The 27852-nt window shown below is 37.7% G+C and overlaps 1 protein-coding gene across 3 annotated transcripts in view; it reads left to right on the top strand.

The window, feature by feature from the left end:
* The window catches only part of TLCD4 (TLC domain containing 4), a 79158-nt gene extending 70546 nt beyond the window's left edge, over positions 1 to 8612 (top strand). For all 3 annotated transcript variants that reach the window (XM_061186294.1, XM_061186292.1, XM_061186295.1), the window contains one exon: positions 8189 to 8612. In XM_061186294.1, coding sequence (XP_061042277.1) covers positions 8189 to 8507 — 319 coding nt within the window. In that variant the 3' untranslated portion in view covers positions 8508 to 8612. The remainder of the gene's footprint in view (positions 1 to 8188) is intronic.
* The last annotated feature ends 19240 nt before the right edge of the window (positions 8613 to 27852 follow it).

The following is a 27852-nucleotide window of genomic DNA, read 5'->3' as shown; positions in this document are numbered from 1 at the left end:
GGACACATTCTTAAATGTTTTAGGATTTTTTTAAGAAGTGGATGGGAAAGGGAGAAGGGAGAAAGGCGTGAACATAAGGTTTTGAAAAGTGGAATAAACATGCCATGTGAAAGAGAAACTGCATAGACTTGTAGGATCAAAGAGTATGTTTTAGGAGGATAGTGGATAGAGAGGGTGTTGAGTGCCAGGGGAAGCTGATTGAACTTGACCAGTGGACAGTGAGAATGTATTCTAGTGGAGAAAGACATTCTGAAAATAGCACTGAGTAATTCTAGTTTTTGGTATTTGTGGGATAGATTGTAAGATGGAAGGCAAAAGCTTGGGTTAGAAGGTTAGCATACAGCTCTTAGTTGTGTGAATGACTGGTGTAATTTCATTAGTCCAGGAAATAAATAGGAGCCCAAATTAGGCTGTCACGATAGAGTAGATATGATGGAATAAAGATTTTTGAGGGAAGAAAAAGTGAAATTGGTAATAAGAAATTAGAGATAGAGAAAAAAAGACAAGTTTAAGATATTTTCTACATTGGACTTAGAAGAATGAAAAAAGATGAGGATTAGGAAGAGTAGGCGGGAAGCTGATGAGTTTGCTTTGGAGATGCTGCGTTAGAGGACAAACAGAGCATCTGAGTGGAAATGTAGTAAGAGGTAGAGAGGGATTTTGAAATGATCAGATAGAGGTTACATCTGAAGCCATGGGAAAAGATGGTGTTTAAAAGGTAAAGTTGAATGTCTAGAATTGAGAAATAAGAGAAGGAAGAGTAGATACAATAAAGGAAAAGTTTAGAAGTAGAAGGGGAGCCAGAATAATATTGGGATGGAGGACAACTTTTCTAAAATTAAGTTTTTGAACTCCTAAATTTCCAGAGTTAATATTTATTTATTAAATACAGTGTTCACATGCCTGAAAGAATTACATTCGCAACCAAGATAAAACCCAGGGGTCAGCTCACGACCCAGTCTCCATGTAGAGTCCCAGCAACAGTACAACATGTAAATCCTTATTGGAGTTTTCCCAAGGATGTCGACAAAGGTCCAGTTTGTTACAGCAACACTTCTTAAAAGTCTCTTCATTCCTCTTGAACTCACAGTATCTCCTGGACCCTGTAGCTTTCCCAAAGCTCACACTTCTGACTCTCAACTCCTAAAAGTCACCAAACCAGTATCATATAGGGGGATGGAGCCTTTGCTCCCATCCTCTTTTTTTCTTTCTTTCTCTACCTGAAAGTAGCCCTCTCTCCTCTTTCCAAATGTGAATTATACCTGCTAATGCCTTGTTTTTACACTGCATGTGCTTAGTACCGCACTCTGCACAATTAACTCCCAGGGAACTTAATCAAAAGCTCCAAGTCCCTTTAGAAGAACAGGAGGAGGAAGAAGTGCTAAATGACCAAAGACAGAGTTTTCTCTATGGGGTTGGGGAGGATTACACACACATACAATCAAATATGCCTAAAACCAATACCCTACTCTTTGCCTAACCTCCCTTTCCTCCATGACCACCACCAGAGAAAGCTTCCAGTATGAATCATTGGGATCACCATTGACTTAGTCATCCAAGTCAGAAACCTGGAGTCACCCTAGACTGTTCCTAGTCTGGAAGCAAGCCCGATCCATTTTATCTCCTAATATTCTTCCTAATCCTTCCCTGACTCATTCCACTCCACCTGCTGTCATTATAATTTTTGGTCCTCGGTGTCTTTTCTTCTTTACCCATCTAAGTAATAACTGTGGATGGTGGTGAAAGACAGTGTTTTCCCTCTCTCCTTCCATCCCACATGCATGTCTTCTTGCTTCCTCCTGCTCCTCTCCCTCTCGGCATCAATACATATATTCCCAAACTGTTAGCCTTTATTTGTTGGAATGAAGGGGTGTTCTCATTAGGTAAGAAGAGGTAGATTCCAATAAAATAAGTGGTCCTTCTGACATGAGAGAGAAAAATAAGGACAATTATATAAATATTATTTCAACTTGAATTAATATGTGAGTTCTTTCCTTTGAAAGAGACTGGCTTAAAGATCAGGCACCAGTCACATGGAAAAATTGGCCGAAGATAAATGCAGTGATTGTACAGTAAAGCCAAAGCACAAGTTCTTAAAGTCTAGATTTTTAGATAATCACCTTTCCAGACAACGAAAAATTTGGAAAATGCATAAAGTGCCGGGGAACAGGAAGTAGTCTAGGCTAAATATAATGTAGGACTTGTGGCATCAAAGAGAAAAGGCTAGAAATGTAGAGTTAAGGGAGACCAGTTGGGTTATTGCAGTCATCTAGGTAAGAGACACCGAGGACCAAAAATTATAATGGCAGAAGGTGGAATGGAATGAGTCGGGGAAGGATTAGGAAGAATCTTAGGAGATAAAATGGATCAGGCTTGGTTCCAGACTAGGAACAGTCTAGGGTGACTCCAGGTTTCTGACTTGGATGACTAAGGCAATGGTGATCCCACTGATTCATATTTGGAGTTTTCTGTGGTGGTGGTCATGGAGGAAAGGGATGTTAGGCAAAGAGTAGGGTATTGTTTTTATGCATGTTGGGTTTTAGGCATATTTGAGAATTGGTGATTTGTCAGGTGAGGATGCTCAGCAATAAATCAGAAATATAGAACTACAAGTAGAACTTAAGAGAGGACTTGAAACCAGAGATTTCTGTCAGGGTGTTTGAGCCTTTGAGGAGGAAGAATTTTTCCTCTACCCATCTAGGTTCTTTGGTGGGTCTAATAATCAGTTTGACATAAGGCAGATTAACAGAAGAACGACAGATTTAATTACATATATGTGGGGGTCCCACAGGACAATGAGACCCAAGGACAAGCTGGGCAATAGAGGCTTATAAGCCGTCTTGAGCTAAGGAGTGGGATAGGGGCCCGCAGAGGAGGGTGATTCACAGGACGATAAGAAGAGCAGATGTTTGGTAATTAGAAGTTTGTCCTGCCATACAGATAGATCATTCAGATAAAAAGTTATCTCTTGGTAATAGCTCTCTTTGTGGGCCAGGACACCTATCTAAATTCTTTCAGGTAATTCAGGGAGAGGTAGGAGTTTTTCTTGAGTCTGCTGGGTCTTAGTTGCTTTCAGCTCAAAATATTCTGCATGCCAAAGTGGCACATTTTGGGAAGCTTGTTCTGAACCCCTTTAAGCCCATGAGAATGTATAAAATGGCCTTGGTAGAGCATATGGAAGGAAGTGTGCCTGGGAAGCACAAATATTTAAGGGACAGGCAGAGGAAACGGAGACTGAAAAAGTGTAGGTAGGGAATCAAGAGAAAATAGTATCATGGAAATCAGGAGAGGAGAAAGGAAGTATGACGGTTGGCAGTGTCATATGCTATAGAAAGGTCACCTGGGATGAAGGCTGAGATGAATCCACTGTCTTGGTTATGGGGATGCCACTGGTGACCAATTTCTTTTGTAGGGGAATGCAATCATATTGTACCGGGTTGTGAAGTATAGCCAGAATGTCTGTGAATACACTGTTGACTTCTCTTTTTAAGAGTTTAATACGGAAGAAAAACAGAAGGAGAGATTTTTTTGGATTAGAAAGAATCGGGCATGTTGGTAAGAGAGAAGAAAGAATCAATCTGTGCATGGGGAACTGGATGGAGCAAGGGAAAGGGGATAATTGATGGCCTAAAGTCACAGAGCATGGATACAGAAGCAATTGGCCTTGGAGAGGGCAAGAGAAACCTCTTCATCTGAATATAGAGAAAAAGGTGCTTGAAAAGAAGATTTGAGGCCTTGGGGTCAGAGTTTGAGGAATTCGTGGTTGATGGACTCAAATACCTTAGTAGTAGAAGAGGCCAGTTCCTCTGATGGGATTGAGAAGTAGAAGTGAATAAGGAAGGGAAGTGACTTGATTGGTGAGACAGAGGTTAGGGAGCAATTCTATGGAGAATGTGGAGTTAAGTGAAAGGAATGCCAAGCAAATTTGAGAATTCAGTTGAAATTCAGAGGTAAGTTACATTTGTGCTATTTATGTTAATATCAATATTGGTGAGTAATAATAGCTATTGATTGAGCTCCTAGTGCAGGGGAGTTCTTATGTGTCAGAACAGCTTCATGGTATAAGGGAGGTGCTATCATTATCCCCATTTTGTAGGGATCAAACTGAGACATAGAGGTCAATAACAGAGAGGTAAGACCACACAGCAGCTAAGTGGCAGAAGCAGGTTTGAACCTGGGCCTTCTGACTGCAGAATACATTACCCACCTTCCCTCTATACTCTACCTAAGGAAAGCTGGCCTGATGAGAAGCTGGGGATAGGCAGGGTGAGTGTGATGGATGAAGGGGCAAGAGAACTGAGGGTGCCGATGTGTGTTCTGAAGGTAACTGAGTTCAGGTAGGTAGGAAAGGAAGTGAATCAAAGGCTGGTAGTGAGGGATTTGGGAGTGGAGGTCAAAAAAGAGATATAGATGGAATTGGGTAAAGAGAAATATGGGGTACTACGGAGTTGTGCTTAGAAGGGGATGGGTTATTTGAGGTATAGCATTTCTGATTAAACCCAAGGCCACCATGTAGTCAAAGAAAGGAATGGCTGAGGATCAGAGGGGAAATCTTTGGAGGAGAGAAGTCTGGAGGATAGGAGATCTGGATAGAGCAAAAGATGTTGACTTTACTGCTTCAGTGACATTTTTCCTATTTGTGATATTATCTTATTAATTTGAGCATTGCTCTCTAAATAGTTTGTTTTTAACTGCGTTGAATAATTTAGCCCTTCTCTTTTCACCCTACATATACTTATAAATTGTAATACCCCTCTTATCCTACAAATTATTTCTGTTTGATATTTTAATATCTCAGTAAAATATTTTAAGGTTTTTTTAACAGTTAATTTTTAGTTTCTGAAGTTGAGCAGTTTCTAGCTTAGTCATGACTAATTCTGTCAAATTGAATATTAAGATACATGGATACATTTTACTACATTTACAACTTAACCTCTAAAATATAATGAGGTAACATTAGGCAAGATAGTTTTTTTTAAGCAGGAAAAAGTAGAATACAGCAAATACTAAATTTTTTAAAAATAAGCTTTTTACTTAAGAATAATTTTAGACTTCTAGAAAAGTTTCAAGGATGATTCAAAGGGTTCCCATATACCCCACACTCAGCTTCTCCTATTGTTAATATTTACATTTGTATGGTACATTTGTCATAATTAATGAACAAATATTGATACATTATTATTAACTAAAGGCCATAGTATTTTCATATTTCCTTAGTTTTTACCTAATGTCCTTTTTCTGCCCCAGGATCCCATCCGGGATACTACACTGGATTTAGTTGTCATGTCTCAGATTCCTGGTTGTGATAGTTTCTCAGACTTTTGTTGTTTTTGATGACCTTGTCAGTTTTGAGGAGTCCTGGTCAGGTGTTTTGTAGAATATTTCTCAATTTGGGTTTGTCTGATGTTTTTCTCATGATTAGACTGAGGTTATGGGGTTTTTGGAGGAAGACCACAGAAGTAAAGTGCCATTCTCATCATGTTATATCAGGACTACATGCATAAACATGGATTTTCACTGTTATTGTTTACCTTGTTCACCTGGCTGAGGTAGGGTTTGTAAGAGTTCTCAATTTTAAAGTTACTGTTTCCACCCCACCTGCCTTCTATACTGAACTCTTTGTAACGAAGTCCCCCCCTTGAAGAGTGGGAAGTTATGCTTCACCTCTTTGAGGGTGCAATATCTACATAACTTATTTGCAATTATTCTGTACAGGATATTTACCTTTTCTCCCCTATTCATTCACTCATTCATTCATTTATATTACCATGGCTTCATGGATATTTATTTTATACTTTGAATCCAATACTACATTACTTATTTTGTTCAAATTGTTACAACTTTTGCCATTGGGAGCTCTTTCAGTTGTCTTCTGTGTCCCTTTGACGTAACTTCATCATCTTTTTTGGAGCACTTCTTTACTTTCTGACACTAAAAAAATACTCTAGATTTATATTGTGTATTCTCTGTCCCAGTGCTAGAATCAGCCATTTCTCAAGGAGTCTTGTTTTCTTTTATTGAACAATGGTATTAGGAACCAAAATATGGGCCCTGGGTGTGCTCATTGCTACTGGAGCATCATTGTTTCTATGCCCTCCCAGCTGACAACTTGGAAATGTACTAACCTGTGTATACACACATATCTATAATTATTTCTATATATATCCATCTGTATATATGTATTAAACTAAGCATGAGTTTATACTGACGTTTTCAACTCTAATCCAGTATCATATGGATCAATCTAGTCTTTTGCACTCAATTATCTGTAACTTTCCACTCCCACAATGAGAAGTCTGGTCTCCACTTCACCATCAGACAAACTTAGTTATTTGTTAAATCCCAGTATACATGTATAATGGTTTCAGAATTGTTAACCTCTTCTCCCATGAGATAACAATTTTACCAGCTAGAGCAAAGTGCCTATGTACAGTTTCTTTTGTCTTTAGTCTTTCAGTCTTAATTCATTTTCAAAGTTACTTAGGTCACCTATTTTTACCCCACTCCCTCCAGTGAGGTTATGTCATGTATTTGGAATGCAATTAGATTCTTTTGTCACAGGCTATATTCTGCCTGGCATGCCCCAACCTCCTATTGATTTTTTTTAAATTTGCATACACTCTTCATGTTGTTCTGTGGGTTTTGACAAATGCATAATGTCATATACCCCCCACTACAGTATCATACAAAATTGTTTCACTACCCTAAAATATTGCCTGTGTTTCACCTATTCTACCCTCTCCTGCTCTCCCTGAACCTCTGGCAACCACCGATCTGTTTTTTTGTCTTTATAGTTTTGCTTTTTCCAGAATGTCATATAAATGGAATCATACAGTAGGTAGCATTTTTCAGATTGGCTTCTTTGATTTATCAATATGCATTTAAGATGCACCCATGGTGTTACATGAGTTGATAGTTTGTTCTTTTTTATCGCTGAATAGTATTTTATTGTATGTACATACCACAATTTGCTTATCCATTCACATACTACATTGTGAATAACATTATGAAGCAACCTATAACATTTTGGTTGCTTCCAGTTTTGGGCAATTATGAATATGGCTGGTGTAAACACTTGCATGCAAGTTTTTGTGTGGACATATATTTTTAAATCAATTGAAAAAATACCTAGAAGTGTGATTTTGGATTGTGTGCTATGAATATGTTTAGCATTATAACTGCAATGCTGTCTTTTGAAGTGGCTTTACCATTTTGCATTCCCACCAACAATGAATGAGTGTTCCTATTGTTCCACATCTTTGCCAGCAATTGGTATTATCAGATTTTCAGATTGTAGTCATTCTAATAGATATGTAGAAGTATGTCATTGTTTTAATTTACATTTTTCTAATGACAAATGATTTTTAATATCTTTTTATATGCTTCTTTTCCTTTTGTTTATCTTCTCTGATGAGGTGTTTAAGATTTTTTGCCCATGTTTTAATTAAGTTGTTTCTTTATTGCTGAGCTTTAAGAGTTCTTTATATATTTTGGATATAAGTACTTTATCATATATGTATTCAGTAAACAATCTCTCCCAGTGTTTGGATGTCTTTTCATTTTCTTTTGACAGTGCCTTTCACAGAGCAAGTTTTTAATTTTAGCGAAGTCCAACTTATATTTTCTTCTATGGATCATGCTTTTGGTATTATATCTAAAATACTATCATCAAACCCAAGATCATGCAGATTTTTTCCTGTTTTTTTTCTAGAAGTTTTACAGTTTTGCATTTTACTTTTAAATCTGTGCTCCATTTCAAGTTAATTTTTGTGTAAGATGTGAGGTCTCTGCCTAGGTTTATTTTTCTGCATATGGATGTCTAATTGTTCCAGCACTGTTTGTTAAAAAGAGTGTTTTTTCTCCGTTGAATTACCTTTACACCATTATCAAAAGTAAGTTGAGTATATTTGTGTGGGTCTGTCTATGGGCTCTCTGTTCTGTTCCATTGGTCTGTCTGTCTGTTCTTTTACCAATGCCGTGCTGTCTTGATTATTGTAGCTTTATAGTAGGTCTTGAAAGTGAATCTATCAACTTTATTCTTTTTCAGTATTATGTTGACCATTCTAGGTCCTTTGTCTTGCCATATAAATCTTAGGGGGGTGTTCTGAATTTTAAAAACGAAAAACTAGAAATTGTTAATCCTCAGAGATGCAGAATAAATGTGATGTTTCTTTAATTTTTTTCCCAGGTGGTTCTTTGAGGCTCTGAAGTATCCTAAGTTTTCCAAGGCTAATGTCATCAATGGAATACTCATGACTGTGGTGTTCTTCATAGTGCGGATTGCCTCAATACCTCCTTTTTATGGCTACATTTACTCTGTGTTAGGAACGGAAGCCTACCTGAGGCTTGGATTTTTAATTCAATGTTCCTGGATCTCTACTTGTGTTGTTTTGGATGTAATGAATGTCATGTGGATGATCAAAATTTCAAAGGGGTGCATCAAAGTCATCTCTCTCATAAGACAAGAGAAAGCCAAAAAGAGTCTTCAGAATGGAAAACTTGACTGAAAGTGGGCTATTGATAAGCATACTTCATTACTACCCACATTATATCTTCTGATAGGTTGAATTCTTGGCATGTTCTTGTGCTTCTTTATTAATTATACTTGTTATTCTCGGTTTCAATGTCCTTTTTTTTCTAACCGTTAGAAAAGAGAAACTAAAATTTAGTTTTTATCTGAAGATTTATTTTCTGATATTCTTCTGCATTATAAGCATGGATAAAATCTTAAAGGTTTAAATAAAAATGTATAAATATGGTGGTGAATCTTTTTAGAAATCTGTTAACCGGCATTGGTATTTTTCTCTGTGAAAACATGACTATGCTAATTTGGTGCACTTGGTTTTATGTCACCGATTTTGCTGAAAGAATGGGAACTGCTTTTAAATCTGTAGATAGGTCTCCACATTTTGTTGTATTGCACTCATTTCTTACTATGGCTGTCAATACCTGTGTAGTGTTTAATTTCCAAATTGTTGAAATGTTCTTTTTCTTAGGCTATTAGAAGTGATGTCTTTTTCATTTAGATATGCTGTCATCTACTAATAATGAAGTATTTTGCTTATTTTGGGAACCTTTAATTAGTTAAGTTATGGAAAATATTTCTTGCATTTTCAGATTTTTCTGACATCACTTTATTATTTTTAACATTTTATCAAATTATTGCTTTTTTCTTTTGTAGTAAAGCTTAAGACTGATCTAATAGAGTTCCTTAAGAGATGAATTCTTCCTTCTAAACATGCATGTTCTAGATGACTATTTGGGCTAATAGGAGGAATCATTAAGAAAAAAGCTTTAACACTGCTGTCTCTTATCTGCGTCCTTTGCACTTTTTCTATGAAAAATATATTATTTCTATTTGCAAAACCTCCCCTGAGTTCAGAACCCAACATCATTAGCACCAAAATCTTATGCAATATGTATTTATCATGCTCCTAAGGTAAGCCTCTTCTTGATGAGACCAAAACTACAAAAAAAAATCAGTATTCATATTTTACTCACAATTTACACCCATGCTTTTGCTTAACCAGCACTTTGAGTGCTTTGAATTTCTGTCTTTCCTAAAGGATAGGAAAACGATAGATAATTTAATCCAAGCATTCTGATTATCAGTATTATTGCTTTATCTGGGGATAAATGACTGGTGACTTATTTTTTCTGTTTGTGTGTGTGGGTATGTTTGTGTTTGCTTTGGTCCTTACAACCCAAATATAGAATTATATAGTTAGCTATTATTGCCTTTATTTATTTTTCTCAAGTACTTTAATGATCATTCTTACCTAAGGAAAAAAATTAATCAGCGGTAAATACTTGAATTTAGTTGAACCCAAACCAAAATATCTAATTCATTCAGTTTCTCAGTTTGAAGGAGAATGTGTGACTCACTCTTATTGTCCATGTTATGATGATGAAGGGAGGCTAGCTGGATATTTCAGGACTTTTGATTTGATGTGATTTGATTGACTTGGCTGTCCAATGCAGATAGGGCCTGATACATTGTAGAACATTTGAAGAAGGTAATTGAGATCTCAGTCAGTAACTAAATGAAAAATTGAAATTGATCGGCTTATACCAGGTACACTTATTTTTGAAAGACTTAATTAAAGTAATATAAAATATAGGTATTTGTTTTTAAATCTGCTAATATTACATTGATAATTTGTTACTAAATTTAGTGCCTTCTACACATAGGCACTTAAACATGTATTGATTGTTTAGCAGGGGTAGGAAAGCACGTGGTTTTATCTTGTTCTTTTCTTGCTCTTTTGCAAGAAAAATGGCTTTTTAAAAGGAAAACATTTATATTAGAAAACTATTTTGGAAATTCATTCCTTTAGGAAGAAACAAAACTTGAAATAAATATTTTTGACTTTGGATATTTCTGTAGCTTCTGAACACAGATTTTAAACCCACCATCAAAAGGAAGACAATATAAAGCTATATATTAGTTTCCATATAGCAATTTCCATTTTTATAGTTATTTCATGCTTAAAACTTCATTTTTACTTTCACCAACAGCACCTTTCTGCAGTATAGCCCCTCACTATGTAAGTGTAATTAAAATATCAATGTGTTGAACTAAAGTTTGTTATTCCCTTAGTCAGCAATTCTTATTTTATGCTGGCTGCACGATAGTTAATTTAATATCCAGATTCAATATCCAAAAGTAGATTCTATGCATTTCCTCATAAAACAGACATGGAATGAAAAAGACACTGCAAGCTGCCATGCTACTTGAAGTCAGATCTTTACAGGAGCTATACTTTGCTGTTCTGTGATTGTATCCACCTACGTAAGATACAAGTAGTTAAAGACAGAACATTTCATTTATTAAATGATGAATTTTTCATTTATTAAATGACAAACTTTTGCTAGACATTTTACGTATTAAATATTTTGACTACATGGATTAGTTTAAATGATTCTATTAGGCATTCTGATATTTAACAACTGTTAAAATATTTATAGAAAATGAAAGCAAATTGGTATAAATTTTTAAGCAACTCTATTTTTGTAGAAAAAGATTAGTGACAACCTGTAACTATAAAGATGTTCTCTGAACGTGTAGTACTCTAGAAAATAAAAATTCTTACAAAATTTTGAAAATGAATGAAAATAAACTAAATAACATGCAAGATCATAGACTCTGCATTAGATATTTTATTTGGGAGAATTTAGAAATTATGAGCTTGAGTTTATAGAATCGGCATTATTGTGCCTAAAATCTTTTTAATGAATATTATTTGCATTTATTTAAAACAATATGGAGTTATATCTGAATGCAAAGAAATGAACTCCTGCTTAAATTGTCTTGATACATCATAGTAAGTTGAAATGTAATTTTTATTCCAACTGTTCATTTTGGTATTTCATGGATTAGCCCTATGTTAAGAGAAATAATAATGTCTTCACCATTCCTAAGAGTGACTGATATACTGTGGATGACCCAGTACTGTTGTAAAGGACTAGTTTTAGAAACTACCTAGTTTATAGGTGTTTGAATCAAATTCTTTTCTAAATTTTAATAACCTATTTGACTCAAATCAAAATTTTGCTAAAAGTATCAGTTTTTAAATTGTATGCTGTCTCTGAGGTGCATTGGGCATTTGGAGAATGGTTCTTCCCTTTACTGTTGGTTACACCAGTTGTTATCATGTATTTAGAAATATTCTTCTCATGGAGGTATACAGGGGAAAAATGTGTTGTAATATTCATGTTTGTTCTGCTTCATTTTTAAGGAAAATAAACATGTTCCAAAAGACACTATTAAAATAAGTGTTTGAAAAAATTTCAGTTTCTAGATTACTCTTCACTCCAAATATGTAAATATATATTTGAATTGGCTTTAAGTGGTTTAATCTGTTGGATGAAATTGAAAAGTCTATGTCATTATTGACATGATCAATTATACTCCATAGAAGACTATGTATTTATGTGTTTTGGATTCCGTAAGAAGCAAACTGGTATAATTTTATCAGAAGTGTGGTACAGTATGTCTCAACAGGTACAAACCAGCACAGCAGCAAGACCCCTCCTGTGCTGAGAGGCCTGGGGCACACACACACCTTCCCAGCCTTAACCACAGCTGGTTGACAATAGACACACTAAACCTACTGAAAGTGAATTCTGACATGAAAAACACGTGTGATGTGTGAGAACAAGGAAAAGCCAGCAGGACCTGGGGTTGGAGGAGGAGACATGACTGATTTGCCCTTAAAAGCCATGATGCTCCTCCTTCAATCCAGAAGTTTTCTCTCTGAATCCTTTGAGCCTTCCATCTCTTCCTCCTAATACCCTAAAGACTTCATCAGCACCTCCCTCCTTTATACTAACACCTTTCTATGTCAACTTTTGAGAACTCCCCATACCTGTAAGCTTCCCAGTCTATTGTGGCAAATTTAAAAGTTCACAAGTATGTTCTTTCATTGAAAAAAAACCCCAAAAAACATTGCAGTAAGTTTCAGTAGTGAACAAACAAACCATAATTTATTAAGAGGCTATAGGAAGCCACTTAACATTGAATAATACTTATTTACAACACCAAGCAAAGCTTATAATGTTATGGGTTTATTGAGAAACATCCGTAGTCTCTTTCTTAAACTGGCTTAGCAATAAGAGCTTTATAACATGTTTCAGCTGGGGATTCATTGCAAGCATGTAAGTTATCTAAATGTTCTTCCTCAGACCCCATGACAGGCAGATGGAGGAACCGAGGTGGCCCTGTGTTATGAGGAGGGTGTACTGGTCTGTGGCAGCATTACTGAATCCTGCCCTTTAATCAAGCAAACTTAGCTATGGTCCTGTTTCTTTTAAAAACAAGCTTACAGCCAGTGGATTACTCAGAGAGTTTTCCAAAGTACAACACCCAAGGATTTGAGCCCTGTCCCTTTTTAGCCCAGACCTCTTAACTATCTCTGTTAGCTTTGATAAGGTCATACCTTTCTTTGGAAGATATTTTGGGTGGCAGTGAAGCTAAAGATTGGTTTGTTTGCATTGAAAATGTTTACACTGATTCCCTCTAAGCAGTAGACAGTTTTGAAATCAGGCCTGATATTTAAGACCAAAAAAAAAAAAAAGAAGAAGAAATTTCTAAATCTCAAAGATATAAATACCTCTGGCTGAAAACTCGTTAATTATTATCTGTATGTTTTTTCCTTTATATCTTTATGTAATTCTTTCTGTAATTAAGTGTGCATTAAGGTATTTGCTGCTTCTTGATTAATGAAGCATAAAAATATAACTGTAAATAAAATATGCTATATATTTTTCTGTTTCTTGCTTGGTTTGCTTCTAATATGATTATGTCTACTTTTTACTCAAGGAATTTTTGCATAGATAATACTCTTACTAACTTGTAACTGGGATGAGTTATGAGATTTTGGGGTAATTATTTGATTTTGTAATAATAACTTTTAGACATAGATTTAATTTGAAAAAGTTACTTGAAAACTGAAGTAAATGTGACAGCTATAGTGATACACAATTTTTCTCTCAGAATATATCACATTAATATTTAATTGTCAAAGATTTTAGAAGTCTTTCAAAACACATTTATTAACTTTGAGAACACACCTTCTAATGTATTTCCATAAGGCTGAAGAAATTTTATTTACAGAATGTAAGACTTGGTAATTTACAAATCAGTGTTATTCAGATTTATCAGGTATTAAAATAGCAACTTAGTATTCTTGTTTTGTTTCTGGTTGTGCTTTGGAGGGATTGGTAGACATCTTCAGGTATTTCCCTTAAAAATTGGAAATGTTTGTATACTTCGTATGTGTGCCATTTTAAAGTATATGCAAGTTCTAAGCAATAATCTGCATGTTATACAAGGTTGGCATTACTTTGTCATGACAATTTTATTATTTTAAGAATGTATAAAATCAATATCCTATATATAAATCGCTCCAAACCGCCCCCCCCATGAAAACACTGGGATTTTCTTGTGTTAGAACACTACTATAATGTGGTGCAAAGCTTTGTATTTTGTGAAAAAAATAAAATCACAATTATTTAGTGCAAAAGTTTGAGTCTACAAAGTGTACGCTTGAATAATAATTAATGGGTGATAAAAATTACTTTTCTCACATCCAATCATCTCTCCTAGCATCTGAATCCTAATGTTAATATTCACTCTTCATGATGCTTGTGGAGCTTGTTTACCCCCTTCCCTCCCTTCTTTCCTCCCTTTTCTCCCCGAGGCCCCAGCCTTGTAGCAGATCAGAAGGCGCAGCAAACATTTTAGTCCTGCTTGTTAAGGGAAGGAATGGTGCTATCTAATCAATAGGCTCGTTTAGGTTGAGTAAAACTTTGGCAATTATGTTTTTAATCTCCTTCCCTTTGTCCCTTAGGCCTCTCATGTGGTCTTTAGTGTTTTTCCCAAATGTCTTGGCTGGAATTCCTACCTTCCCAAATTGCCTGTGGTCTTAATGTTGCATCTTGGTCTGAGACTATCCAGTAGATCAGGAAGCAGAGCGCTAATTGAATAGAATACTGAAGTGGTTTGGCCTTTGGAGAGTAGCATGAGTCATGCTTCAGAACATGCCTAAAATGTTGTTGTGTCAGGACTGGCAAAGGAACAGCTGAATTTCAAAATTAAAATAGCAGTCACAGCTGTCAGTGGAGGCAGGTCACAGGTAAAATTCCAAGGATTCAGAAGTCCTCTAAGCGAGTGTAAATGGGCGCTCTCTCCCCTACCTCAGGCTGTCTCAAAGATGAGTCACCCTTTATTCTCCTATTTTCCAGTCTTCATCAAAGCCTGCATACTGCTTTCCCTCCCTTTTGATTGTCCTTAAACATACACAAAATAAGCGATGATGGCAGATTTGCAACTTTTGCTCATGTGAGTAACTGATCATCTGACAGATGTTCCTGGATGCTCCCACAAAATTAGGCTCTTCATCTACGGCCTGTGTACCCCCTTCTGCCCAATGAGCCCATTGTTGCTTCTGGCACAGTGCTCCTAGGTCCTCCCCGCCCTGGCTAAACAGCCCCTTCCTCTTTTCATCTACCCCCAGCTAAGTTTTACTGCCACATCTAGTTTTATTATTTTCCCCAAATCTTTGGTTATACCACTCCAGAAATTACCTGAGCAGAACTTTCAAAGAAGGTGACTTGTAGGGAGAAAGGAAAAGTCATAGCAATGGTGGGCTGCATTTCTGCTGAGGATAAAGTTCAAGGATAGATGAAAATTTGGAAAGAATGACACAGGAAAGGAAGGAGAAAGGACTTCAGAGAATAGGAAGAATAAAGTAAGAAAATGCTATGTACGTGTCCACTGCATTGGGTGACGTGAACTTATCAAGAAAAGTGAATATAGTGAAATTCCTATACATGGTATAAGAATTTTAATGTCTTTTCTATATTAAGATAAAATATGTACATTATTCATTTTAGATGCCTCTCTATATGTATGTGTTTATATGTAGGGATATTGTGTGTGTGTGTGTGTGTGTGTGTGTGTGTGTGCACGCATACAAGAGAGCATATCTTAGCAGTGTTTCACCCACTGTGGACAATCAGATGCCTTGCTGTGGACACAGGAATGAGGAGGTGGCCCCCGTGGAGCAGTGGTCCTAGTGGGCTGCCTGAGCCTGCAGGAAACTCCACGTCCTGACCTGTTGTAGTTACCAAAAGCCAAACTATGCCCAACAATTCAGCTTCCTGGAATGATTTGTGTTGTCAGGTAGCCTCATCATGAGAGGTTTTAGAAGAGCATCAGCAGTTTCTAAAGTCTACTGTGCTGTGGACAGAAAGGAGGCATGAATGGATGCAGCACAAGAGGGTAGGATTTTGTTTGAATTGTAAATTGGAAAAGAGCAATTTGGAAAGAGCGAGGTGCCTGAGAGCCTAAGGGAACCAAGAAGATGTATCTTAATCTCTGTGAATCTTGGTTTACCTGTAAAAACATTTGCAGTATCTCTGAGTATCAACTCTTGCGTCGTATTTGTAAGAGCTTCAATTTGAACAAAACAACTAGGAAGGAGCAGAAGTAGCTGTAAGCTTGGTCATGTGATTGAAATAACATTTGAGGAAGATTCTCAGTGTCCAGTGAATGGGAGGACAGAGATAGGTTAGTGATGGAGAAACAGGCCAAGCAACTACAAAGTGGTTAGTTAAGCCAGATGTGTGCCCAAGACAAGGAAGAAAAAATAGATGGCCCAGATCTGATAAATATTGCAGAGGGAGAGCCAAAGAGATTAGAAAAACTCAATGTGACTCACGAATGAGTCTGTGGAACTGAAAGGTGACAGATGCTAGTGGTTGTGACATCAGAATGTGGGGAGCCATGGACTGAGCGGGAGGTTGGAGAGTAGGCAGCTCTTAGGGGATGAGACGTGGATGAGACGGAAAAGGGGGAAGTAAGGTCTGGGGTCTTTTGCCATGAATGAGGAAAGAGAAGGTATGGTAGTGGAAGGGCAGAATGGAGCCTGTGGTGGATGTCACATAACGGCAACGTGAAGAATTCAATCTGGGAGAAAGAAAACGTCTCTCAAAGTGCCTCACTGTTACTGTGTGGTTTCAATTGCTTTTCTCATTTCGGACCCACAGTCTTGCCTTGACCCCTCGTGTCTGCGTTCCAGGTTCCTGACTGGTCACCGATTCAGGCTCTCCACTCCGTCCTCATGAATCATTACTCCCCATGGTGTCTGCCCAGTGCCATTCGGAGTTTGGGAAAGGTCTAGAGATGATGGTAAGAGGCCCAAAGAACAAGGCCCTTCTATGGAGTCTGGCTGCAGGTCCCTGGAGAGGGCGCAGCCTTGCCATGGGATTGACTCCTCAGGTGAGCTGGTCTTTGGATGGTGAGAGGAGGGGCAAAAGTTCCAAGGGTGTAGCAGAAGCTGGTGTGTCCTGGAGCAGGGGCAGGGAGGCTGCAGTGATTGTGCTAGGTCTCCAGTCTTAGTTCATGAATCGCCAAGGGGTTCCCTCTCCGACTGCCGTAGTCTCCTGATTGGTCTCTGCCACTCCACGCTCTCCCTGCTCATCCATCACCCCTGCTACTGACCAACACATTTAAAAACACAGCTTCAATTTGTGTCACAGCCCTCCTCTACTCCCAAGTCTAAATTCCTTAAACCAACTTTCAGGATTTCAGGGATTTTCCCCGACTCCATCTACTCAAGCCCCACCAGCTGGGTACCATGACCAGCACCTGCTCATCCAGCCACAAGCCTTTGCACTTGCTGTGCCTCTTTCGGCTCACACATCTGTCGCCTACTCATCCTCGAGACACGTATTAAGAGTATTGGTTCTTTTTTTACCAACAAAAAACAAAACAGACAAATGCATTCAGGTAGAACTGAGGAATAAGCTCATCGAATCATTTTAGTATTTATTAAGCGCTGGCTAGATTGCGAAGTGGGTTCCTGGAACAACCAGGGTGAAGAAACCCATTCTTGCCTGAGTCTGGATCTCAGAACTTCCTGAGTAAGCCTCTGAGCCACAGCCAAGCTGTTATGTTTTCTCTCAGGCTAAAGGTCAAAATTAGTTCACCCACCTCCACTGATTGGGCAAGTTGTGGGAGCTCAGCCCTCTTCAGCCTTCTGCACAGACTCTGATGTTTTTGAGTAACGTGGAGGAAGGACTTCATCTGGGAGCCTGGAAAACTGAATCCCATTTCTGGCTCTACCACCAGACATCTTAGCCAAGTGCTTTCACCTTGCTGGCATTTGTTTTTTCATCTGTAAAGTGAGGAGTTGAATTGGGAATTGAAGGCCCCTTTTCTTTCGAATTCCATCGTTCTATGATAATGGTAATTAGAATCAGGGTTAGGGTTTAGCCCAGGGTATGGCAGACCCGGCAGACTGCAATTCTAGTATATTGGTTTAAGTTGTGTAAGTTTTTGGGAGCCGGCTTAGATTCTACTTTTGATTGTGACTGTATGCCCTTGAGTGAGGCCCCTTGTTTATGTTTCTACCTTCCTCACTTGCAAGAGGAGATGGTATCACTTGCCATCAATGAAGCTAGCCAAAAAGGCTGAGTATAATATTTGCTGAGTGCTTCAACATTTTTAGGGGAAAGAAAGTTTTAATGATGTTCTTTCCCACTATATTTGAAGCCAATTTTTAAAATGCTTTTCCTAGTGTTAACCTTTGGAAGATGTAAACATCTTGATCGTGGTATCCAGATATGGAACCCATTTTCTTTGTTTCCCACAATGAAATATCAGAAAGGAAAATAGATGACTGATGAAAATGTAAATAGTTAAGTTATTTCTTTCTCTCCAAAACAAAAAATCTGAAAATCTGAATCCAATTATTTTGAGAAGCCAGTTACCATTAATGGGTCAATTACCTTGATTGACTCAGTATTGTGTAATCAGACTTTCCGTAAGATTTCTGTGTTCTTAGTGACCCTAAGTGTGGGCTGCTGGAGTTGTTTGGTGGACTTTGTGCAGAGGCCAGGGTGAACTGGGGTGGGGGAATTATGCTGACAGTGTTTGTTGTCTGTGACTTGGTTGGGTAGTATACTTGTTTCCTGCAACTTGATTGGTCTTATCTGACCGGTGATGGAATTATCTATAGTAAAGATCCACTCCAGATTTTTCAATCAGTAGATGGACTCTCTAAGGCACTGTATCATGAAGAAAAGTAATGTAAGAAGTAGCTCTGCATTGCTCTAGGGGAAAATGTGAATGATTCTTAGCATTGTAATGAGCTAATTGTAAACACTAATTAGAATTTATATTCTAAAGAATGGAAGAGAAAATGGATGTGACATTATGTTAGTTTTTTTCTTTAAAAATGACTAAAAGGAAAGCTTTTATAACCTGGGACCATTCTTTTTAGAAAGGGATCTAAGGTTTTTATTAAAAATGCGAAGCCAGAAGGAAGATGTTTGCACTCCATTGTCTATCCCTTTCATGACTCTCCAATCATTAGTTTCAACTCTTAAATATCCTTATCCTGGATCTAACCAAATATGTACATTTTCAGTGCTTAACCAATGCTTCAGAGACCTGCTGGAAAATCATTCAATCCTGTGTAATTGGAGCTGCCACAAATTCACGATCTCGGTCATTCACTTAAAAAACATTTATTCTCTAGGTACCAGGCACCATGCAAGGCAGAGGATATAGACAGTGAACAACTCTTGGGGGCCTTGCCCACAGAGAGCTGGACGGGAATAGAGAGGTAAGGAACAGGAAAGCATATGGTATGTCAAGCGACTCTGTAGGGCATGCCTTCCCTCTTTGATCCCAGATCTAGCATAGTGTTTCACACATAGTGATTCATGCAATCAAAAAACATTTCACCAGCACTTACTATGTACCAGGATTTATTTTAGGCTCTGGAGATACATCAGTGAACAAGGCAGGCAAGGAAGTCTCTGCTCCCTTGGAACTTACATTCTAGCAGTTGGAAAATGGCAGTAAACAAGTCTGAAGAAAAGAAATAAATATACAAGATAATTTCAGGTAGTCAAAAGTGCTAAGAAAGAAATAAAAGACAGAGGAGATTGGGGGCATTTTAGAAAGTCCACTCTGTGGAGGTGACCCTTGCACTAAGACCAGGCAGAATCTGCAAGTATTGTGAAGAGTATTCTAGGCAGAGGAAGACAGCCGGTGCAAATTCCCTGAGGTGGGGATACTTTGGTGTGTTCAATGAAAAGGCAGCCAATGTGACTGGGGCACTGTTAGTGAGGAGGAGGAGAGAGATAAGACGTGGTGAGAGGTAAGCAGGCACCAGACCACATTGGGCCTTTAGGCCATTGTGAAATGGTTGGCTTCTCATCATGCTTAGAATAAACATTCCAGGTTTTAAGCAATCCAGGTGAGAAATGATGGGGGCTTATGAAGGCTTTCAAACATTTTTTTACCAGAGTCCACAAGAAGAAACATATTTTTTATGGTAACTCATTACATAAACACATATTCATAAACAAAAATTTCATGAGACAATACTCTTACCATGAGTGATGCACCCTGAGATTTTCTATTCGATTTCACTGTAAAAGAAGAAATACTGGTTGTTACCTATTAAACTGATTTCATAACTCACCAGTGGGTTGCACCTCACAGTTTGCAAAATGCTGGTTCAGACTAAAGTGCTGACAGTAGAGAAGGAGAGAAATGAACATATTCAGGGTGTATTTTATTATTTATTTTTATTTTTTTTAATTTATTTATTTTTATTTTTGGCTGCATTGGGTCTTTGTTGCTGCACACAGGCTTTCTCTAGGTGCGCTGAGCAGGGGCTACTCTTCGTTGTGGTGCGCAGGCTTCTCATAGCAGTGGCTTCTCTTGTTGCAGAGCACGGGCTCTAGGCGCGCGGGCTTCAGTAGTTGTGGCACGTGGGCTTAGTAGTTGTGGCTTGCGGTCTCTAGAGCGCAGGCTCAGTAGCTGTGGCGCACGGGCTTAGTTGCTCTGCGGCATGTGGGATCCTCCCAGACCAGGTCTCGAACCCGTGTCTCCTGCGTTGGCAGGCGGATTCTTAACCACTGTGCCACCAAGGAAGCCCTCAGGGTGTATTTTAGAAGCAGAGTTGACAGTGGTCGTTGATGGACTTGAGGGAAAGTAAGGGGAAAAGCCTGATAAATGATGATTTTCTATGATTTTGGCTTGAACAAATGGGAGAATGGTGGTCCTGTATCATAAGATGGGGACGACCAAGGAAGGAACATGTTTGAGGAGTAGAGGGGAAATCAAGAATCTTCACTTAAACACTTCAAAAAACTCTGATCATAAATGTTCATGTGCATAGAGATCTGTAATATTAATTGCTCAAATTACAAGCCGACAATAAAACAATCTTTTTATGTAAACTCTTAAAATTAAAAACACTTTTTAAGTGTTAATTTTATTTTTATCATAGAAATAAAATCTGCTTACTAAACTAAAAATGAAAGAAATGTGATCCATGGTCTACCCACAAAAAAATGACCACGGTTAATTTTTTAATGTTTCCTTAATGTAATATCTTCCATGCGTATTTTTTTGGTCATTGTCTAAGCTTTCATAAAGATAATTGTTTAGGATTGGAATTATATAAGCAGTTTAGAGATAATCTGTGGTTTTGGAGGCAGAGAAATTTATGATCATTGATGTTTAATGAGTAGCCTTACTTTTGTAATAAAATCATTTTAATGAGGAACCCAATATTTAGTCCAATGTTTTTTCAAACTTTAAAAATCCATATACATGATCACATCATAATTTATAACCAGTTTTGGATATGTGCTGATATTTGCACATCTATACTCATCCTTCCGTATCCTCAGGGGACTGGTTCCAGGACCCGCTTCAGATACCAAAATCTGAGGATACTCAAGTCCCTTATATAAAACGGCATAGTATTTGCATATAACCTACAGACACCTTCCCATATACTTTAAATCATCTATTACTCATAATACCTAATACAATGTAAATGCTATGTAAATAGTTGCTGGCCCACGGGCAAATTCAAGTTTTGCTTTTGGGGACTTCCTGGAATCCTTTTTTCTATATATTTTCAGGCTGCAGTTGGTTGGATCCACAGATGTGGCACCTGTGGATATGAAGGGCTGACTACTTCACACACTCTCCAACATCCATCTTTGTCCCCGCTGAGAATCCTGGCTACACAGACTTCCAAATTTTTCAATTATAAAATAATTAAAGATGCTTGTCTGAATTACCTGTGCTCTTTCTGGCCTCCTTCACTTCCCATCTGATGCATCCCTTAAAAAACTACATGCTTGGGACTTCCCTGGTGGTGCAGTGGTTAAGAACCCGCCTGCCAATGCAGGGGACACAGGTTCGAGCCCTGGTCTGGGAAGATCCCACATGCCAAGGAGCAACTAAGTCCATGCGCCACAACTACTGAGCCTGCGCTCTAGAGCCTGCATGCCACAACTACTGAGCCCACGCGCCACAACTACTGAAGCCCGGGTGCCCTAGAGCCTGTGCTCTGCAAGAATAGAAACCACTGCAACGAGAAGCCCATGCACAGCAACTAGAGAAAGCCCTCGCGCAGCAACGAAGACCAACGCAGCCAAAAATAAATAAATAAATAAATATATTTTAAAAAGCTACATGCTTCTCAGCCACCTCCAAGACTCCATTCCTCTATGACATGTGATTACATCAGGCCCAGCTGGGCTTTCATACAACAAAGCGTATTTCACAGTTCTGATAAGACTGTCAGATACTGTGTTTGTGGTAATCTGAAATCCACAAAAATATCTTCTCTCAGACTCAACCATCTGTGAAGCATTGTCCTAGGCTTTACATAAACAAATATGAGGGCAAACAAGGCCTCTGCCCTCAAGGGGTTTATAATCTGATCTCATTGCCAAGCAACTTTTTGAAAAGAAATTTTTTGTTTTAGAGCAATTTAAAATTTACTTTAAAATGATGAAGATGGTACAGAGTGCCCATATACGCCATACCGTTTCCCCTATTATTAACTTTTATATTAGTATGGTGCATAATTTTACAGTCAATTTAAATCATATCATTGATAAAATTTTGAATTCTGACCGTTTCACATTACAGAATATCCTAAACATTGTTCCCACTTAAAATGAACATAAATGTTGGCCAGATACTCTAGATATTACCTGTGCCAGCCACTTCCTTTATTAGATGAGGAAACAGAGGCATGGAGAGATCTTACGTGTTTTGGCAAAGACCAGAGTAGTGTATAAAACCACAGCTGCAGGTCCTTCAGTGTCACGTGGCTGCTCCTTACCTAGCAGGGAGAAGACGTGAGGATGTAGGGGATACTTCGTGCATTCATTCAACCAAGTCACTGAGTGCCCACGGAGTATCAGAGATTATTCAGGTGGTGGGGAAAAGGTAACAAAGCTGTTCAATCTCTACCCTCCAGGAGCTGACGCTGTAAACGTCTTCGAATTGAGATCACAGGGTACAAGGATATTGAGTGTCTGCTTTACTTCAGTGAAGTGGCCAGGGGAAAAGTGTACTGGGAAATGGAAGCCGAACATAATTTCAGAGGGTTTGTGTGGTAGGATGACTAATGGTCCCCCAAAGATGTCCATGTCCTAATCCCTGGAATCTGTGAATGTGTTACCTTACATGGCAAAAGGGACTTTGCAGATGTGATTAAGGATCTTGATTATCCAGGTGGGCCCAATGTTATCACAAAAGTCCTTATAATGGAGGGAAAGAGAGAGGCATGAGAATCAGAGGAGAAGGGACAAGAAATGCAGCTGGCAGTGATGGGCCTCACAGGCTGGAGGCCAGGAGATGAGGAACATGGGCAGCCTCTAGAGGCTGGAAAAGGCAGGAAACAGACCCCCTAGAGCCTCCAGAAGGAAGGCAGGCCTGCCAAAGCTTTGATTTTAGCTCTTTAAGACCCATTCTAGACTCTGACCTCCAGAACTATAAGAGAACAAATTGTGTTGCTTTAAGCCACTAAATTTGTGGTAATTTGTTACAGCATCGATAGAAACTAATGAAGTTGCTAAATTGGCTATGTAGAGACAACTTTTTATACAAAGAAAGGTTATTAAGATTATATGATTATAGATTATTAGACTCTAAGTTTCATCTCTGCTCTATCTAATCCAATAACCTCATTTTTTTAAAGGAAAATAATGAGAAAAAAAGTATTGCCAAACATTTCCTTATTCAAACTGATTATATAACTTTCGATTCAAAACTACAATGTAGCAGCACGATTCATAATAGCCTCAAACTGGAAACAACCCAAATGTCATCAATAATAGAATGGAAAACCAACTGTTATATATTCCCATAATGGAATATTACACAGCAATGAGAATGTATGAACTACAATTACAAGGAAATATGGATGAATTACATGAGCTCATGCTATTTTTGTGCAAAAGAAGTTCAATACAAATAGTGAGTACCATATGATTCCGTTTACATAAAGTTCAAAAACAGGCAAAAGTAATCTGTGATGTTAAAAGTTACATTGATCCCAATCTGTTACTGAAACTCTAACACCTCTGTGAAAATTATATAATTCAGACTTACAGCAATAGTTTCAAAAATAGATTTCAAAAACATGACAATTGTAATCATTGTATCCAAAACAAATATCCAAAAATATTGACAAGACAAATGGTTAACATGGTAAGGTGCAAAAGTATTAAATGATGAGTGAAATTTAAAAAAAACAGTTACACTGGAGAAGGGTGAGGGTAATGACGAGGCAGGGCAGGATGGAGGCTCCTGGGATGCTGGCAATGTTCTGTTTCTTGATCTCAGTGCTGGTTACATGAATGAGTTCACTTTGTGAAACCTCATATGATTTGTACAAACTTCTGTATGCTGCACATCAACGAAAAGATTACTTAAAATAAAACTAAATGAATGTGTGGCCCCAATGGTTGTTTTAACATTGGGGTTGTGGCCCCAATGGCTGTTTAGCTTGATATAAGACTAAGAGCCTTTAGAGAGAAAATAATGAGCAAACCCCGCCTCTGGGCCCTTCTTGGATTCATTGCCCAAAAACAAAGCCAACAACCCTCCCTGGCTTTAGAATATTAGATTTAAGATTTGTCCTAAAACATTTGAAACACTTGCTTTGTGCTGCACTTATTAAACTCTCTCCCCAACTTCCCCCAGAACACTTTATTTCCAAGCTGGTGTTTAAAAATATTATTTAATTATTGGTAAGTAGGCTGGAAGGAAAGTCTTTAATAAGTTAATGATAAATAACAATTGCCTAATTATGATTCTGTGGAAGAACGAGGCTTTCTGGTGTGCTTGGAATTTTATCTACTCTGGGGACCCCTTATTTTGAGCAGGCTGCTGATGGAATGCTAAGCCTAGAGTCTGACTAAATGACCCTTCACGCTAAATATCATGGGGGAAGAATTTGTACAAGGCTCTTGAGTTCATTTAAAGAATGGTGAACAATTTAAATTTAAATACTAAACCATCTGTAAATTAAATGGTTTAAATAATAAGCATTTAAATAATAGATATCCTTTAGATGCCATGGAAAAAGATAATTTCCTATAACAAATATGATTTCTAAGATGTGCGGTCCTGACATAATTTTTGATTGCCTGTAAGAATCAAAATTTTGTAGTTAACAGTTGAATATCTTGGGGGAACTTCTTGCTCTTCAGCAAACAGTGAGGAGAACTGCAATTAAATTTAAGTAAGTCTTTACCCTTCCAGGCTAGTGCTCCTTGTTTATTCTGTTCTTGAGGTTGCTGCAGTGTGAGTGCTTCCAACATTCTCTTATCTTTGCTAAGGAGGAGGAGAGCCAGTGTTTGGAATTCTCAAAGTACTTATAGCAACAAGACTATTTCTGCACAGGGTTCATTATCAAATGCCATTGTGACCTCCAACATTAATTTTACTTAAAGCTGAAAGAAAATTTGGAGGGTGCTTATAATTTTATGTCACAATTTTAAGGGAGCCCAAATCCTAAAGTTGAATATTGACTTAATACAGTTTATTTTTGGTAACTAACTTCCTACCAAAAAAAAAAGAAATGACTGAAAGTTGGTGCTCAGTTCTAGTGGAGAATACTAACAACAACAAGGGCAACAACCACATCACCTTAAAAACATAAATCAAAAGAAAATAATATATAAAAACCACAGTGCTATCTGGGTAGCTAAAAAAGAAAAAATATCTATGCCCTTAATTTTAATTCAAAGCTGGCAACATTTTTATGTCAAATTAGTTAAGTAATAAAAAAGATGATTTCATGTACTACTTTATCCATACTAGTACTTACGTTAAAAAATTAGTTGGGAGAAATTTGTGACAATGATGTGAGATATTAGAGAACAAAGGAGACAAACAAATGAATAGAGGAACATATCATGGACTGCATAAAATTTACACATTTTAATTTAAAAAATATTTTCCTATCTTCTCCTCATTGTTGAAGTCCTAAGATACTTTTCGATAATCTAGTGTAAGAGCTTTCGAAATAAGATTGCTTTCCTTCCTTCTATCCTTTCTCTCCTTCAACAGTGAGTGAGGTATAGTACCTGACTCAGGTTCTTCTCAATTTGCATACAAAACATCAAGGATTTTATTCAAATGCAGATTTTCATTCAGTAGGTCTGGGGTTGATCCTGGGTTGGTCCTGGGGTTGATTAGAATCTGTGCTTCTAATAAGCTTCTAGGTGATGCCAATGCTGTTGCACCTTGGACCACAATTTGAGTACCAAGGATTGGAGAGAACAGCCAATCCTCAAAGAGTTCATAGTCTAGTTACAGCCATTTCCATTCTCCACTATAGTTCAAAAAGTTTTAGCTTATTTTTCAGATTATGTATACAGCCCAGATGGCATCAAGGAGCTTCTTCCTCCTCTCAAGATCTAGATAAAATTAGATCAAAACACATCCCTAATTCTCTAGCCTCTGAAAACCCGAAGACTTTCCCACAATTTATGGAATGAGCCCAGAGACGAAACTTGGTCCTTTTCCATTTCCACAAAAAATCCACCTGCACAAGAATGTTGTCATTAGTAGAGAATATTTTGTAGGCGTTGTCTGTTTATAGAGACGGGAGAAGAAGACAAAGGGATAGTTGACCTAACACTAGTACAAACACTCTGAAAGGGACTACGGGCTCCTGCTTCCACAGGATTAGTTCTGCATCTGGATCGTCTCACTACTTGAAGTGCCGTGTTCATCCTGCACTGTGTGCTGTAAATGTCACCCATAGCTCATGCTTCATGAGGGAGGGAGCCAGTATTTGAGCTCTATCTGATCAGACACCTATTTAGAACTCTCCTTTAAACAAACAGGCTAAAAACTTCCTTCTGTTTGGATGGATTCAGGAAGCTCCATTGTTTAGTTTAAATGTTTAATATGTAATAAAATTAAATACCGGCACATCTTGTATTATCGTGCTTCACTTTTTTTGCACTTGCAGATATTGCGTTTTTTACAAATTGAAGGTTTCTGGAAACCCTGTGTCAAGCAATTTTCTACTGGTACCATTTTTCCAACAGCATTTGCTCACTTTGTGTCTCTGTGTCCAATTTTGGTAATTCTCACAGTATTTCAAACTTTTTCCTCGTTATTATATTTGTTATGGTGATCTGTGATCAGTGATCTTTGATGTTCCTATTGCAAAAAGATTATGACTCACTGAAGGCTCAAATGATGGTTAGCATTTTTTAGCAATAAAGTATTTTTAAATTAAGATATGTACATTTTTTAGACATAATGCTATTGCACACTTAATAGACTACAGCATGGTATAAACATAACTCTTATATGCACTGAGAAATGAAAAAAATTTGTGTGACTTGCTTTATTGCAATATTTATTTTATTATGATGGTCTGGAACTGAACTGACAATATCTCCAAGATATGCTGTTAATATAAAAAAAACAGTGAAATGATAAGACATGATAATAGACAACATAAAGCAGTGCTTAATTAGTTGGTAAATGCTGTATCTATACCAATGGACAGGTCAAACATCAGGTGTTCGTAACTTCTTGTCATTCTTAGAGTCACATAAGCACATAAGCAATAATATAAATACGTTTAGTATTTTACTTAGATATAGGACAAAATATTGCCAATGCCCTCCAGCCAAAGACCACCAGGAACAAACTTGTGGTTGAAAAAGGAAGATGGGTTTATTACTCATGGCAGAAAGGAAGAATGTACACCACGGGGAACTGTGCATCTCAGTAAGATGGTGTTAGAAAGGGTTTATTTTAGGACTGGGGTTCGGGTTAAGTGATTTCAGGAGAGTTTGAGGAAGTGGGGCTTTGCTTAGCATTAAATGTTCTCAGAAAACAGGTAATTCTATGATTGGGTATGATTAATAAATCTTAACTCAAAGGAGAGAAGACTAGTTGGAGGCTAGCCTGTAATGGGTAAAGAAGCAGCAGTCACTGATATCAGCCAGGATAGGAGGATGTTTGGCCATTTTTGTGGTTTGGAC

Source organism: Eubalaena glacialis, chromosome 3, assembly GCF_028564815.1.
Source record: "Eubalaena glacialis isolate mEubGla1 chromosome 3, mEubGla1.1.hap2.+ XY, whole genome shotgun sequence".
NCBI lineage: Eukaryota > Metazoa > Chordata > Mammalia > Artiodactyla > Balaenidae > Eubalaena > Eubalaena glacialis.
Note: the sequence above shows the minus strand (reverse complement) of the source record. Positions and strands in the feature narration are given on the sequence as shown.